This window comes from Nuphar pumila, chromosome 7, assembly GCF_984573655.1.
Source record: "Nuphar pumila chromosome 7, dmNupPumi1.hap1.1, whole genome shotgun sequence".
NCBI classification, from domain to species: domain Eukaryota; kingdom Viridiplantae; phylum Streptophyta; class Magnoliopsida; order Nymphaeales; family Nymphaeaceae; genus Nuphar; species Nuphar pumila.
This window is the reverse complement of record NC_143255.1, coordinates 106,462,769-106,476,531: the sequence shown is the minus strand read 5'-3', so window position 1 is coordinate 106,476,531 and position 13,763 is coordinate 106,462,769. Positions and strand designations below refer to the sequence as shown.

The following is a 13,763-nucleotide window of genomic DNA, read 5'->3' as shown; positions in this document are numbered from 1 at the left end:
AAGGAGACCTCTTCTCAAGTGCCAGTGAATGAAATCCAAGGAAGAAATGTAGATGATGAGACTGCGCAAGTGGAGATTGAGGGAAGTGCAATGGCTAAGACAGGGTCAGATAAGAAACGTAGAACTAAGAAAAAAACCGAGGAGAGTATACCACAGGCTAATCGAAGTGATTATGCAGCAGTGAATGTGCACAACATAAACTTAATTTACTTGAAACGAAACTTGGTGGAGGAATTGCTAGATGATCCGGAGAAATTCCAGGACAAAATTGTTGGTTCATTTGTGAGAATCAGGATTTTTGGTTCGGGTAATAAGCAAGACATGTACAGGCTTGTACAAGTTGTAGGTAATCTTTCTTTCATTTGTTGATTATCCATTTTACAATTGTTTTATGTACCTAAAGAGAACATGGCATAATTGCTGATGTTGTTGCTACAGGTACTAACAGGGCACCCAAATTTTAACGCTAAAGGAGATTAGAACTCAACCGAACTGCAGACTGAAATTTCGCACAAAAAAAAAACAGAAAAGAAAAATATATACAAATATATAAAACATGTACCTCTCTTCTTCTTCTTCTTCCGAAACCCAAGCTCGGGTTAGGTTGACAGACGAGACAAAGAGAGGTGGGAGACACCGAGACGAGAAGTGGGAGACGAGTGAGGGACTGTGAGAGAGAGATGAGTGAGAGGCGAGTGAGGGACTACAAGAGACGAGTGAGGGACAGCATGCGAGAGAGAGATGAGCGAGAGATGAGAGAGAAACTGCAAGAGACGAGAGAGAGACTGCGAGAGATGAGAGAGAGACTGCGAGACAAAATGAGAAATTAGGGCCCCCGACCCTAATTAGGGTCGAGGCCCTGATTTAATATCTAACTTTTGGCCAAATGGGAGGTTTGACCCCCATTTGACCAACAAAAAGAGGCGCATACACCTCACATTGAGGCGCATTTCGCCCTGAGGCGTACGCCTCGAGGCTTTTACGCTTTATACCAGCGCCTCAAGGCACAAAGGCCCTCACCTTGAGGCGAGGCACACTTTTTGCGCCTTGAGGTGCGTTTTTAATAACACTGGTTGGGATCCTCCCCAACAGTCACAAATGTGACCGTTAGGGAGCTCCCAACAACTCTATTGAGCTTTCCTTTATTGTATAAATAGGGGACCTTCTCCCCTCTTATTTGCATTGTTCTTTAGAGCATTTTATCAATAAAACACATTATTTACTTTATGTTCTCTTGTGCTCTTTTGTGCTGCTGTGCCTAGGCATCTTGTAACTCTATGCATTTTGCCCATCAGTGGCTTTGTGACTTTATGTATCTTGCCCATTAGTGGCTTGTTATTACGTGTTTAGAGATATCACTTGCGATCCCTCATTTCATTACAAATCCCAGGAAAGTCTCATCAAAATATTTAAAATAGAATAACAATGGAATGTAAAAATGATGAAATTTTTTAATTTCCTTAAATAAAAAATTCTTAGGAGAAATATCATGATATTATCAAGATAAATTGATTTAGCATTTTTTCAGTTTGTTGTCATAATTTGCAATTCATGTCCTTGAGCAATGAGGTTTCCCATTAGGTATAACTGAATGGTTCTTCTTGATAGTCATCTAAGCAAACATTTTGAGACACTACAAGTCATGATGTTAAAATGATGAGCATGCATACCTAGAACCAAACTATCTGTCTCAATCACGAGTTAAAACCAATCAGTGGCAACTTCCATCACATTGAGAAGGCTGGCATGAAAAATAACCAAGAAATTCCAATGATCATAAGCTAATGAAGTCCTGGATGAAAATGGTTAAGGATTGAACTGTTTCAACTTTCAATCTATGAGAAGAAAGTTAACGTTTGATATGAGGAAGTGTTTGATTGAAAAAAAAATGCATGTATGATTAGAGTAAGAACCCAAAGAGCATACCAACAGTTATGGGTACCATATGGCCGTACAAGCCTATGACAATTCGACCTACAAAAGATGAAAAAGAAAAGTCAGGCAAGATTTAGGGCATCCAATCTAGGGAAAAAGGAAACCAAACAAGACAGAATCATGATCAAAATACTGATGAAAACCACAGGTATTGAATAGAAAAAGGACGATTGAAGTAGAATTCTATGATCTAGTTAAGACAACTAGTGAAAAAATGAAAAAGATCTAAGCTAAAAAATAGAATGTAAAAGTGTTAGAATCAAGACTGATCAACTGAAGTTTCAGTAATAGTAATTGTTCTGCAATAATCATCCAACAGTTCATAAGACTTATCCTTCCTTTAAATGATTGATCAATCCAGAACCAATAAGTAGTATCTTCTATCAATATTTGACAACGAAACTCACTTCTTTAAGACAATTTTGATATAAAATCAACCTTGAAAGCTAAAAATAGAAGATATGATCAGACAAATTTTACTCCCACCATCATGTATCCCATTTGATAGCATTGTTAGAATATAAGTGTTTCTTTTGTGTGTGTGTGTGTGTGTGTGTATATTGTACATGTAATATGTTTCACCATTCAGGGGTATTTTGGTCTTTTGACCCATGTAATAGGGACAGCCCATTAGGGGCTGTACTGTCTTTTTCTATTTTATTTTTCTTTTTAGTTTTTGCTGTTTGGCTTTCGTTATATTGTCAAGGGCATTAATGTCCTTGACAATATAACTGTTGGGAGCCCCCAACAGCTATATTTTAGGAGCCTCACTCCCTCTGTACCCCTTGACATGTATGCATGTATGCATTTTGTGTGCATTTTATGTGTAATAAAGATTATATTTTTTATGTGTTGTGTTCCTCTTATTAGAATATGGATCGGATATGGATCCAATAGAGGATCCATATCATCCACAACCATTCACGTATATGTTTTATATTCTAACCTAATATGTATTAATAATACAGGGCACTTTCATCCATGCAAAAAGAATTGTAACCCTATTAAGTCTAATGATGGATTACCGCAGCCATTAAGAAAAAAAGATATACAAGGCTGCTGATTCCCAAGAAGGCTCTATCCTTTCTCCTTACACTTTCTTGATTTCTTCAACAGTTTTGTCATGGTATCAGAGCAGTGGAACTTCTGGGCGTGAAAGGTCTTCCTCAGTGACGTTAACAGGTCACGTTTTATTTATCGTCTTTCCGTTTCCCTCTTCTATCTTCGTCTGCTACATGATCTGTCCCCTGACGTCTTCTCTTTCCTCTTCTATCTTCGTCTGCCACACGATTTGTCCCCTGACGTCTTCTCCTTCCTCTTCTATCTTCATCTGCTAAAGGTTCGCCATTCATATCGCAGATCTGAAACACATTCAGATCTGCTGCGTGTCTTCAACGGATCTGAAATAAATTCAGATCAGTTGTCGTTCTCCTCTCTTCAGATCTGTTGCAGCTATAAAACAAAAAATATATATATTTGTCATTGTCTAATAACAGAGAGGCATCAAGAAGATTAGGCAGAATAAGGCACCCTATTGAAAAATGGGTTAGTTATGATAACTTTTCTATGGATTTTCAAATCTTTCTATCCAAGATTGAAAAACACGAGGAACCACTTGGTTTTTGCCAAGCTATTCAATCTAACAAATAGATTGAAGTGATGAATGAAGAGATTGAGGCACTTCATGAGTGTCAAACATGGGAGATAGTTGGTCGTCTCCCAGATAAAAATGTTGTTGGCTCAAAATGGGTATATAAGATTAAATATAAATTGGATGGCAGCATTGAACGATACAAGGCACATCTTGTTGCCAAAAGTTTCACTCAAGAATACGGTCAAGATTATGATGAGACATTCAGCCCAGTGGTGAAAATAGAAACTATTCGCATTATACTTGGCCTGACAATTGAACATGAGTGGACCCTTAGTCATCTTAGCAAACACTTGGTTTAGGAAGAGGGAGTCTCACCTAGTAACATTTAAAAGTGGGGTTAATACGAGTCAGATAGATTTTTTCCTACTTAGAAAAAGAGATAGGGGTTGTTGCATCGATTGTAAGGTTATACCAGGAGAAAGTGTAGCTACACAACATAGAGTCTTAATTTTAGATATTAGAATTAGACAATGCCGCAAAAGGGATAGACATAGGATAGATCCTAGAATTAAGTGGTGGGCACTGAAAGGAGCTAAACAAGGAATGTTTGTAGAGCAGGTAGTTAAGGAAGTTGATTGGTGTCTCGAGGAGGATTCAGAATCAATGTGGAATAAGATAGCGGGTGGTATGAGAAAAGTAGCTAAGGAGGTATTGGGTGAGTCTAAAGGCGGTGCACCACTAGGTAAGGATACATCATGGTGGAACGAGGATGTCAAATTAGCTATTAAGGTTAAAAGAGAGTGTTATAGAAATCTAAGTAAGAGTCGTGATAATGAGAATTTGGAGAAGTATATGATAGCAAAGAAGGAAGCTAAAAAAGTTGTTCGAAACGCGAGGGCTAAGGTATATAAGGAGGTTTATGACAAGTTGGATACCAAAGAAGGCGAGAAGGATATTTATAGGCTTGCAAAGATGAGAGATAGGAAATCGAAGGATTTGGGTATGGTTAGATGTATCAAAGATGAAACTCAAAGGGTTTTAGTCAAAGATGAGGAGATTAAGGAGAGATGGAAAGATTATTTTGATAAGCTATTTAATGATAGTCATGCTCAAGATCTTGGAGACTTCTCCATTCCTTTTCATGAGATAAATCGTGACTTCATGCGCAAGATTCAAAAGAAAGAAATTGCAGAGGCTTTGAAGAAAATGAAATCAAGAAGGGCAGTTGGCCCAGATGGTATACCTATCGAGGCTTGGAAATGCTTGGGAGAGAAAGGTTTAGAATGGTTGACAAATCTTTTTAACTTGATTTGGCGAACAAATAAGATGCCTAATGAGTGGAGGAAGAGTACTTTGGTGCCTTTATATAAGAATAAGGGTGATATACAAGATTGCACAAACTATCGTGGTATAAAACTCATGAGTCATACTATGAAACTTTGGGAGAGGGTGATTGAGTCTAGGTTGAGGAAGGTTGTCATGATATCGGAGAATCAATTTGGTTTTATGCCTGGAAGATCAACTATGGAAGCTATACATCTTCTTAGACAACTTATTGAAAGATATAGAGAGAGGAACAAAGATTTGCATATGGTTTTTATTGATTTAGAGAAGGCATACGATAGAGTACCTAGGGACGTTCTCTGGTGGACAATGATGAAGAAAGGTGTTTCTCTCAAGTACATTAGTATAATTAAAGATATGTATGAAGGAGTAGTAACCAATGTCCGCACTTGTGGAGGGGTGACAACCAATTTTCCGATAACGGTTGGGTTACATCAAGGATCTGCTTTAAGCCCTTTCCTATTTGCGATAGTGATGGATGAGCTTACGAGATCAATTCAAGAAAATGTACCGTGGTGTATGTTGTTTGCTGATGATATTGTTTTGATTGATGAGTCTAGAGCTGGGGTTAATGCTAAGTTAGAATTATGGAGACAGACATTGGAAGCTAGAGGTTTTAAGTTGAGTAAGAGTAAGACTGAATATATGGAATGTCGGTTTAGTAAGCAACGAAGTAGTGATGGGAGTGTAGTGAAGCTTGGTGAGCAAGATATACCGGTGAATGATTATTTCAAATATTTGGGATCCATCATTCAAAAGTATGGAGAAATTGATGGAGATGTAAATCATAGGATAAAGGTTGGGTGGATGAAATGGAAAAGTGCTACTGGAGTGCTGTGCGATCGTAGAATGCCATTGCGGTTGAAGGGAAAGTTTTATCGGACGACTATTAGACCCGCTTTACTATATGGTACGGAATGTTGGGCTGCCAAGAGACATCATATTCAAAAAATGAGTGTAGCTGAGATGCGGATGCTTAGATGGATGTGTGGAAATACAATAAAAGATAAGATTCGGAACGAAGAGATACGTAAGAAGGTAGGTGTTGCACCCATTGAAAATAAGATGCGAGAGAATCGTTTACGGTGGTTTGGACATATTCGGCGAAGGCCTAATGATGCTCCAGTTAGAAGGTTGGAGAAATGGGAAAATATATTAGTTAAAAGAGGTCGGGGTAGGCCTAGGAAGACTTGGATGGAGATGATAGGAAAGGATATAAATGCTTTGAACCTCACCGAGGACATGGCGTTGGATAGAAATGATTGGAGGAAAATGATTCATGTGGAAGACCCAAAATGAATTTCTTTTTTGGTTCATATCGCTGACCCCAATTGTTTTGGGATGAAGGCGTAGTTGTTGTTGTTGTTTGTTGTTGGACCCTTAGTCAGCTTGATGTTAAAAATGCATTCCTTCATGGGGATTTAAAATAAGAAGTCTACATGGAGCAACCTTAGGGTTATGCAGAGGGAGACCCAAAAGAATATGTATGCAAATTAACCAGAGCTTTGTGTGGTCTAAAGCAAGCTTCCAGGTCATGGTTTGAAAGTTTCTCCTTAGAGATTCAGAACCACAGTTTCTTTCGTTCCCAACTAGATCATTCTCTATTTATATACAGGGAGGAAACCACTATGGTTTTCTTACTTATATATGTTGATGATATCGTAATCATTGGTAATGCTCCAGACCACATTCAACGAATTAAAGTTTTATTAAGTATGTGGTTCAAAATGAAAGATCTTTGGGAACTGAGATATTTTCTTGGTGTAGAAGTGGACAGACAGGATGAAAAAATATCATTAACTCAACACAAATACACTCTTGATCTTCTGGCCAAAGCAGAAATGACAGATTGCAAACCTCTGCCTACACCCAGTGTTGTCAATCAAAAGCTCAGTATTTGTGATTGTGAGTTATATCCTGATGCAAGCAAGTATCACAGTTTAGTGAGCATGTTACAATATCTTACTTTTACTAGACCAGACATTGTATATTCTATTAATCAAGTATCTCAGTTCATGCATGAACCGAAGATTTGTCACATGGATGCCATCAAATGTATTCTTCGTTATCTAAAAGGCACGGTGGGTGATGGACTCACATATGTACAATCTTCATGGGAGACACCAAAATATGATATATCGGCCTATACAGATGTAGACTGGGAAGGGGATCCAGATGATAGAAGGTCTGTTTCAGGATACTGTGTTTTTATTGGAAGAAATCTTGTCTCATGGAGTAGCAGAAAACAGAAGGTTGTGGCAAGATCTAGCACAGAGGCAGAGTATAGATCTATGGTAGCTACCACAGCAGAAGTGACCTGGATTAGGCATCTACTTACAGAGATGGGAGAGAATATCTTAAGTTCGACTCTTATGTGTGATAATAAAAGTGTTATACAAATTGTGTTCAATCATGTTCATCACAGTCGGACTAAGCATATTGAGATTGACCAACATTTCATCAGACAAAAGATAGCAGACAAAGAGATTGAACTAGTTTATGTGTCTTCAGAAGACCAAGTTGCTGATATGTTCACAAAAGGTCTCACAAGTAACCGTTTCTGGTATCTGAAGAACAAGTTGCACATGGTTCACTCTCATGCACAACTTGAGGGAAGGTATTAGAATATGGATCGGATATGGATCCAATAGAGGATTCATATCATCCACAGCCATTCACTTGTATGTTTTATATTCTAATGTAATATGTATTACTAATACAGGGCACTTTCGTCCATGTAAAAAGAATTGTAACCCTATTAAGTCTAATGGTGGATTACTGCAGCCATTAAGAAAAAAAGATATACAAGGTTGCCGATTCCCAAGAAGGTTCTATCCTTTCTCCTTACACTTTCTTGATTTTTTCAACAGTTTTGTCACCTCTAAACCCCTAAGTGGCTATTGTGCAAAGCGCCCCTTTTGTGGGTTTCGTATTTGCCTCTTGTTTGAGGTGTGTGGAAACTTCTTGATCTTATTACATGACATCAGAGCAGTGTTGTGAAAAGCGTTGAGGCGTAGCGAGGCGTAAGCCTTAAGGCGCAAAGCGTAAGCCTCGAAAAAATAATATTAATTGTACATAAATTATAGTTACTTCTTACAATGATTAAAAACTCACTTTATAAGAGGAAACTCAGCATATCCCACTTTGAAAACTTTATGCAAATCAAGCTTCTTAAAAAGTGAAAATATTGTTTTCCTAATATAAAAATGGATTCTCCTGATGTGGGAAACGTGTCTTTCATGCCAAAAGAATTGTACTTTGGTATTTTAATTGTATGTTTTTTACATTAAATTTATGCATGCAATGATTTTTTAAAAAACAAGTTTTAAAATAATAAAGGCTTTAACTGCATTTTATACATTCCTTACATTTATTTTCTATCACTACTGAATTTCCATTACTTTTCTTAAATGCTTCACACTTCACGTACATTCTTAGATTCTAGCTTCTCACTTTGCAAACAGCCTCATGCAATGACTTATTCCTACAGTAATAAAACAACGAAATGTAAGTAAGGATGTCAACGGGTCGGATCTAGGTTCGACTTAATCGAAACTGACCTGGTGGAATTCGGATTCAGATGAAAAATAGTGAGGTCCATCCAAGTGACGGGCATCACATTGGTACAGGTATTGGATGTTGTCCATCTTGAGATCAACGGCATCCAGAAGTGCTTTGACGGAATACCGTGAGCACATTCTGACCTGATCCCCTCTCGTCGATGGGTTAGGGTTGGGTCGTTGGGTGGCATGGACTCTAATTAAAATTACGTCGGATCGGTTCGGGTCGTCCCCATGTCCCACATTATATGAGTGTGAAGAGGCAACTCGAACGTGCCAAAGACCTCCAATGAAAGAGGAAAAACGAGGAGTTGTGTTCCAACTTTCCAGGTTCTCTCTCTCTCTCTCTCTCTCTCTCTCTCTCTCTCTCTCTCTCTCTCTCTCTCTCTCTCTCTCTCTCTCTCTCTCTGAGATTACCAATATGCTGGTAAACAAATTAACATGAGCTCGTAAACCCCACTTGCTTTTTATTCGCTTCAATTTTGGCTATTCGTTTAGTGAGAGAAAGCAGTAATTTGTGCGTCGGTGCTGCTCCACTTGGGTTCTGATTGTTACAAACAATGAGAGGATGGGAAAATTAACAAGTGGGTTTTGAGATTCAGCAATTCTATCACTAATAGCACATGAGATATAGCGTTGCTGAGAGACGAGAGAGGGCCTGAGTGAGAGACGAGGGAGATCTTAGAAAGCAGAGAGACGAACAGTGAATGAGGGTTTGAAGCGTGTACGCCTCACCTTGAGGCGCGCCTCGCTCTGAGGCGTACGCCTCAAAGTGTATGAGGCGTACGCCTCAGGGTATTTACGCTTTTATGTTGCGCCTCAAGGCACAAAGGCCCTCGCCTTGAGGCGAGGCACGCTTTTTGCACCTTGAGGCGCATTTTTAATAACACTGCATCAGAGCCATTGCAATATTGATCGTGGTAAAGCTTGTTCGTGTGGGCGTGAGATCATGGATCGTATGATTGTAGACTCATGGTACTCAAAAGTATTATGCTTTCATTCTCTCATTTTTCTCTCTACAGAGGATGAACGACAAGTGATTGTCACCATTTCCGCGAGACTGAATGACACAAACTATATGATGTGAGATCCATATTGAAGCACAAAATTTGAGAAAAATATCTATAGGGCTTGGTTGATGGATCCGAGAAAGAACCAAAGCTTATGCTCAACAAGAATGAAAACAACCAAGAAATTGCACTTCAAGGATAAGAGATGAATAAAGTCATTGTTGACTATGAAAAGAGATAGGACTGGAGGATGGGTCATTCCAAAATCATGGGATGACTCATTAATAGTGTTGAAATAAAAAAATATTCTAGTTAGCAAAGTTTGAATTTGCTAGTGAAAATATCCCCAAGATATGTATTCTCTAAGGGATGTAGCTTATATATGTAATATCCAAAAGAAAGAAAGAACAATGACCCAAGAAGATATGAGCGTAAGAGAATACTACAATGTTTTTTTCTCCTTTGGAATGAATTAGCTCTCTTAGAGCATAAGTGGCATTCTCCACTTGACATAGAGCTCCGAGAAAAGCAAATCAATTTGGAGCATTTTTATCATTTTATAAATGGGCTTAGGCCCGAATTTGAATGGACAAAATCGACTCTTCTTCATAGAGGAGGTGTTCCTTCCACAGTATAAACTCTAGCACAGTGTTTTGAAAACTGAAAAGCGTTGAGGCGTAGCAAGGCGCTCCACCAAAAACCGAGGCGAGGCGTAAAGCGTAAGCCTCAAATATTTTTTTTGAAAACTTTAAAAAATTTATAAAAAATATCTAAAAATATAAATAAATAAATAAATGCTTTATTGATGAAATAACAACCAATAAGAAATAAAAAATCTCAAATAAGTACTAAAAAAATTGAGATTAATATATAAAAGTAATTAAAAACTGATTACATAACTGAAAAATATATGAGATTAACCAAAAAAAAAAAATATAATAAGAAACTGATTACATAACTGAAATAACTAGAAAATATATGAGATTAACCTACAAAAGTTAAAATATATCAGATTATTCTAAAAAATATGAGATTAACATATAAAAGTAACTAAAAAAATTATTACATAACTGGAAAATATATAAGATTAACCAACAAAAGATAAAATATACTAAGAAACAGATTACATAACTGGAAAATATATGAGATTAACCAACAAAAGTTAAAATATATGAGATTATTCTAAAAAATATGAGATTAACATATAAAAGTAACTGAAAAACTGATTACATAACTGGAAAATATATGAGATTAACCAACAAAAGTTAAAATATATTAAGAAACTGATTACATAACTGAAATAACTGGAAAATATATGAGATTAACCTACAAAAGTTAAAATATATGAGATTATTCTAAAAAATATGAGATTAACATATAAAAGTAACTAAAAAATGATTACATAACTGGAAAATATATGAGATTAACCAACAAAAGATAAACTATACTAAGAAACTGATTACATAACTGAAAAATATATGAGATTAATCAACAAAAGTTAAAATATATGAGATTATTCTAAAAAATATGAGATTAACATATAAAAGTAACTAAAAAACTGATTACATAACTGAAAAATATATGAGATTAACCAACAAAAGTTAAAATATACTAAGAAACTGATTACATAACTGAAATAACTGGAAAATATATGAGATTAACCAACAAAAGTTAAAATATACTAAGAAACTTATTACACAACTGAAATAACTGAAAAATATATGAGATTAACCTACAAAAGTTAAAATATATGAGATTATTCTAAAAATTATGAGATTAACATATAAAAGTAACTAAAAAACTGATTACAAAACTGGAAAATATATGAGATTAACCAAAAAAAGTTAAAATATATTAAGAAACTAATTACATAACTGAAATAACTAAAAAATATATGAGATTAACAAACAAAAGTTAAAATATAGTAATATACTAAGAAATTGATTACATAACTGGAAAATATAGGAGATTAACCTACAAAAATCTCGTTGATCATGTCTCAAAATTTTTGTTGTAAATTTTTTTTTTTTTGCGCCTTAAGGCACAGAGGGTCGTGCCTGAAGGCGCGTTTTTTATAACACTGGTCCATACTATCCAAATGTCTCATTAACCCCAATGGTTCTTATGTTTCAACCGCCGATAGAACGTCTTTAAAAATTAAAAGTTTTGGTACTTTGAAAAACTCTTCTAAAATTAATCAAAAATTTTATGTCCTAAACATTAGAGTTGTACCTAAATTTAACCTAAACCTCTTATTCATTTCTCAAATTACCGACTATGGATGTAAGGTCACATTTTCATCTAATGATTGCTTGGTACATGATCTGTAATACTCGATAATTTTTTGAACATTTTGCTCAAAATATAAATATTGAATGAAATTGATGTTTTTGATGACCTATTTTGTAATTTTAGATTTGCACAATTGTGATCGCATTGAAATTTTGAAAAGAACGCAAATGATTTCATAAAAAACGGAGCTCGTACGCTCGCAAAACATGCCTGACAACTTTAAGGGCAAAATCATAATTTTTAAGATCTATTTTATAAGTTTCGAACACATTGTTGCATTCGTATCGAAATTCTAAGAAAGACAATCTGAATTTTGTCGAAAATGGAGCTAGTATGCTCTCGAAACTCACCCAACAAATTTAATAGTAAAATGGTCACTTCATAATTATCGCAGGGATAATTATGGCTAGAGGGTCATACCCATCCAGCCACTTGTTGATTGAGTCCAGTCAACTCTGATTTAATAATATATATAAGGAACAAATACATATATATATATATATATAATATATTTGGGCTTAAGTTACATTAATTAAGTACTTAGTTAATGTAACTAAATGGCAACCAGTCCAGTTCAATCAACTGAACTGGCTGAGCCTTGGACTTTAAGTTGGATCACCTTAGATCCAACCCAAGGCCCATATAGGCTTAGCAAGGGAGCGCTCACCATTTTCAGCCCATAGTATTTGGTATATTACAAGTGTTGAACTTAGTATATCCAAGGCCTCAACGTGAGGACTTTGGTGCCAAAGCTCACAAGTTCCTCCTCTCTTCCCTATAAATAGGGCTCAGCCCCCCTTGCAGAACTCATTCTCACCTCTCTACTTCACTCTCTCACCCACTCTTCTTCACTCCCTTTCTTTCACCACCTAGCCTCCTTACACCACCATTGTTAGTGGCTAACCCAACCACCAGCCACCCTCTTTTTTCTTTTGGTGGTAGCTGAACCACCACCACCTACAACCACCTAACCCAGCCACCATACCTGCTCACTAAGTCAACCCATCCTAACCGAGGCTCGACTCACTTCTTCGCTACACCTAAGACTGACCACGATCACACTCCTCGTAATCAGTTCGTCTAGGTGTGCCCAATTCAGTCCCAGCACCCCCCCCCCACACACACACACTAACCAAATTTTGTTCGTCGGTTGGCATGCCCGAACCAAGCCTAGTCCAGTTTGACCAAGTTACTGACTCAGATTCCTCATACTTCTCGATTTGGTCGCTATCATTGCCGTCACACATCAGAATTTTATTTGGAGGAAAATTCCACCGGGATTTTTTAGAATTTTTCATTTCTTATCGCTGCGCTCTACAAAGTAAGTTCTATCGCCAAATGTGTGCAAATTCCGAATAATTAAATATAGCTTTGAGATGTACATGCTCGCTTATGTTTGAATGATTACAATATATATATATATATATATATATATATATCCATGGTACTCCAAATAATATATATATATATTATTTTCGAATTCGGTATGTCTTGTATTTGAAATAAAATAATAATAAAATATTAGTTTTTGCATACACCCTTTCTGGATAAAATAATAGCTTTTGCATATACCCTTTCCGAATAAAATAATAGTTTTTGTATACACCCTTTCGAATAAAATAATATGTGTATCGGATTTCAATTAAAATAATAGTTTGGTACGCATCATACTCCGAATGAAATATTTTGAAGATGCACACATTATACTTCGGATAAAATAATATTTTTTGCATACTTGCCTCTTCAAAGATAAAATATTTGAAGCATGCATAGACAACGTTGATCATGCATAATTTTATGCATAGTTTTTGTATATTTACATGCATGATTACGTGTAAAAAATAGTTAAGAATGCTTGTTTGTGAGTAGTTTTATCAATTTCAATCAAATGGTAAGTTGAGTAAATTAGAGCCCTCTTTGAGTCTTTTAGCAAAAATAAATAATTTTTTAGAAAATACATTTAAAAAAAGGAGTCTTTTGAAATTTTTGAAGACCATGTGGACTCTTTTTATAATTTTGTTTTAAAAA

At 36.1% G+C, this 13,763-nt stretch overlaps 1 protein-coding gene across 2 annotated transcripts in view; it reads right to left on the bottom strand.

Moving 5' to 3' along the window:
- The window catches only part of LOC149832792 (peptidyl-prolyl cis-trans isomerase CYP21-1-like), a 47,444-nt gene that overhangs the window by 12,893 nt on the left and 20,788 nt on the right, over positions 1 to 13,763 (bottom strand). For both annotated transcript variants that reach the window (XM_090012590.1, XM_090012591.1), the window contains exon 3: positions 1,927 to 1,974. In XM_090012590.1, the coding sequence (XP_089868716.1) occupies positions 1,927 to 1,974 (48 nt within the window). The remainder of the gene's footprint in view (positions 1 to 1,926; positions 1,975 to 13,763) is intronic.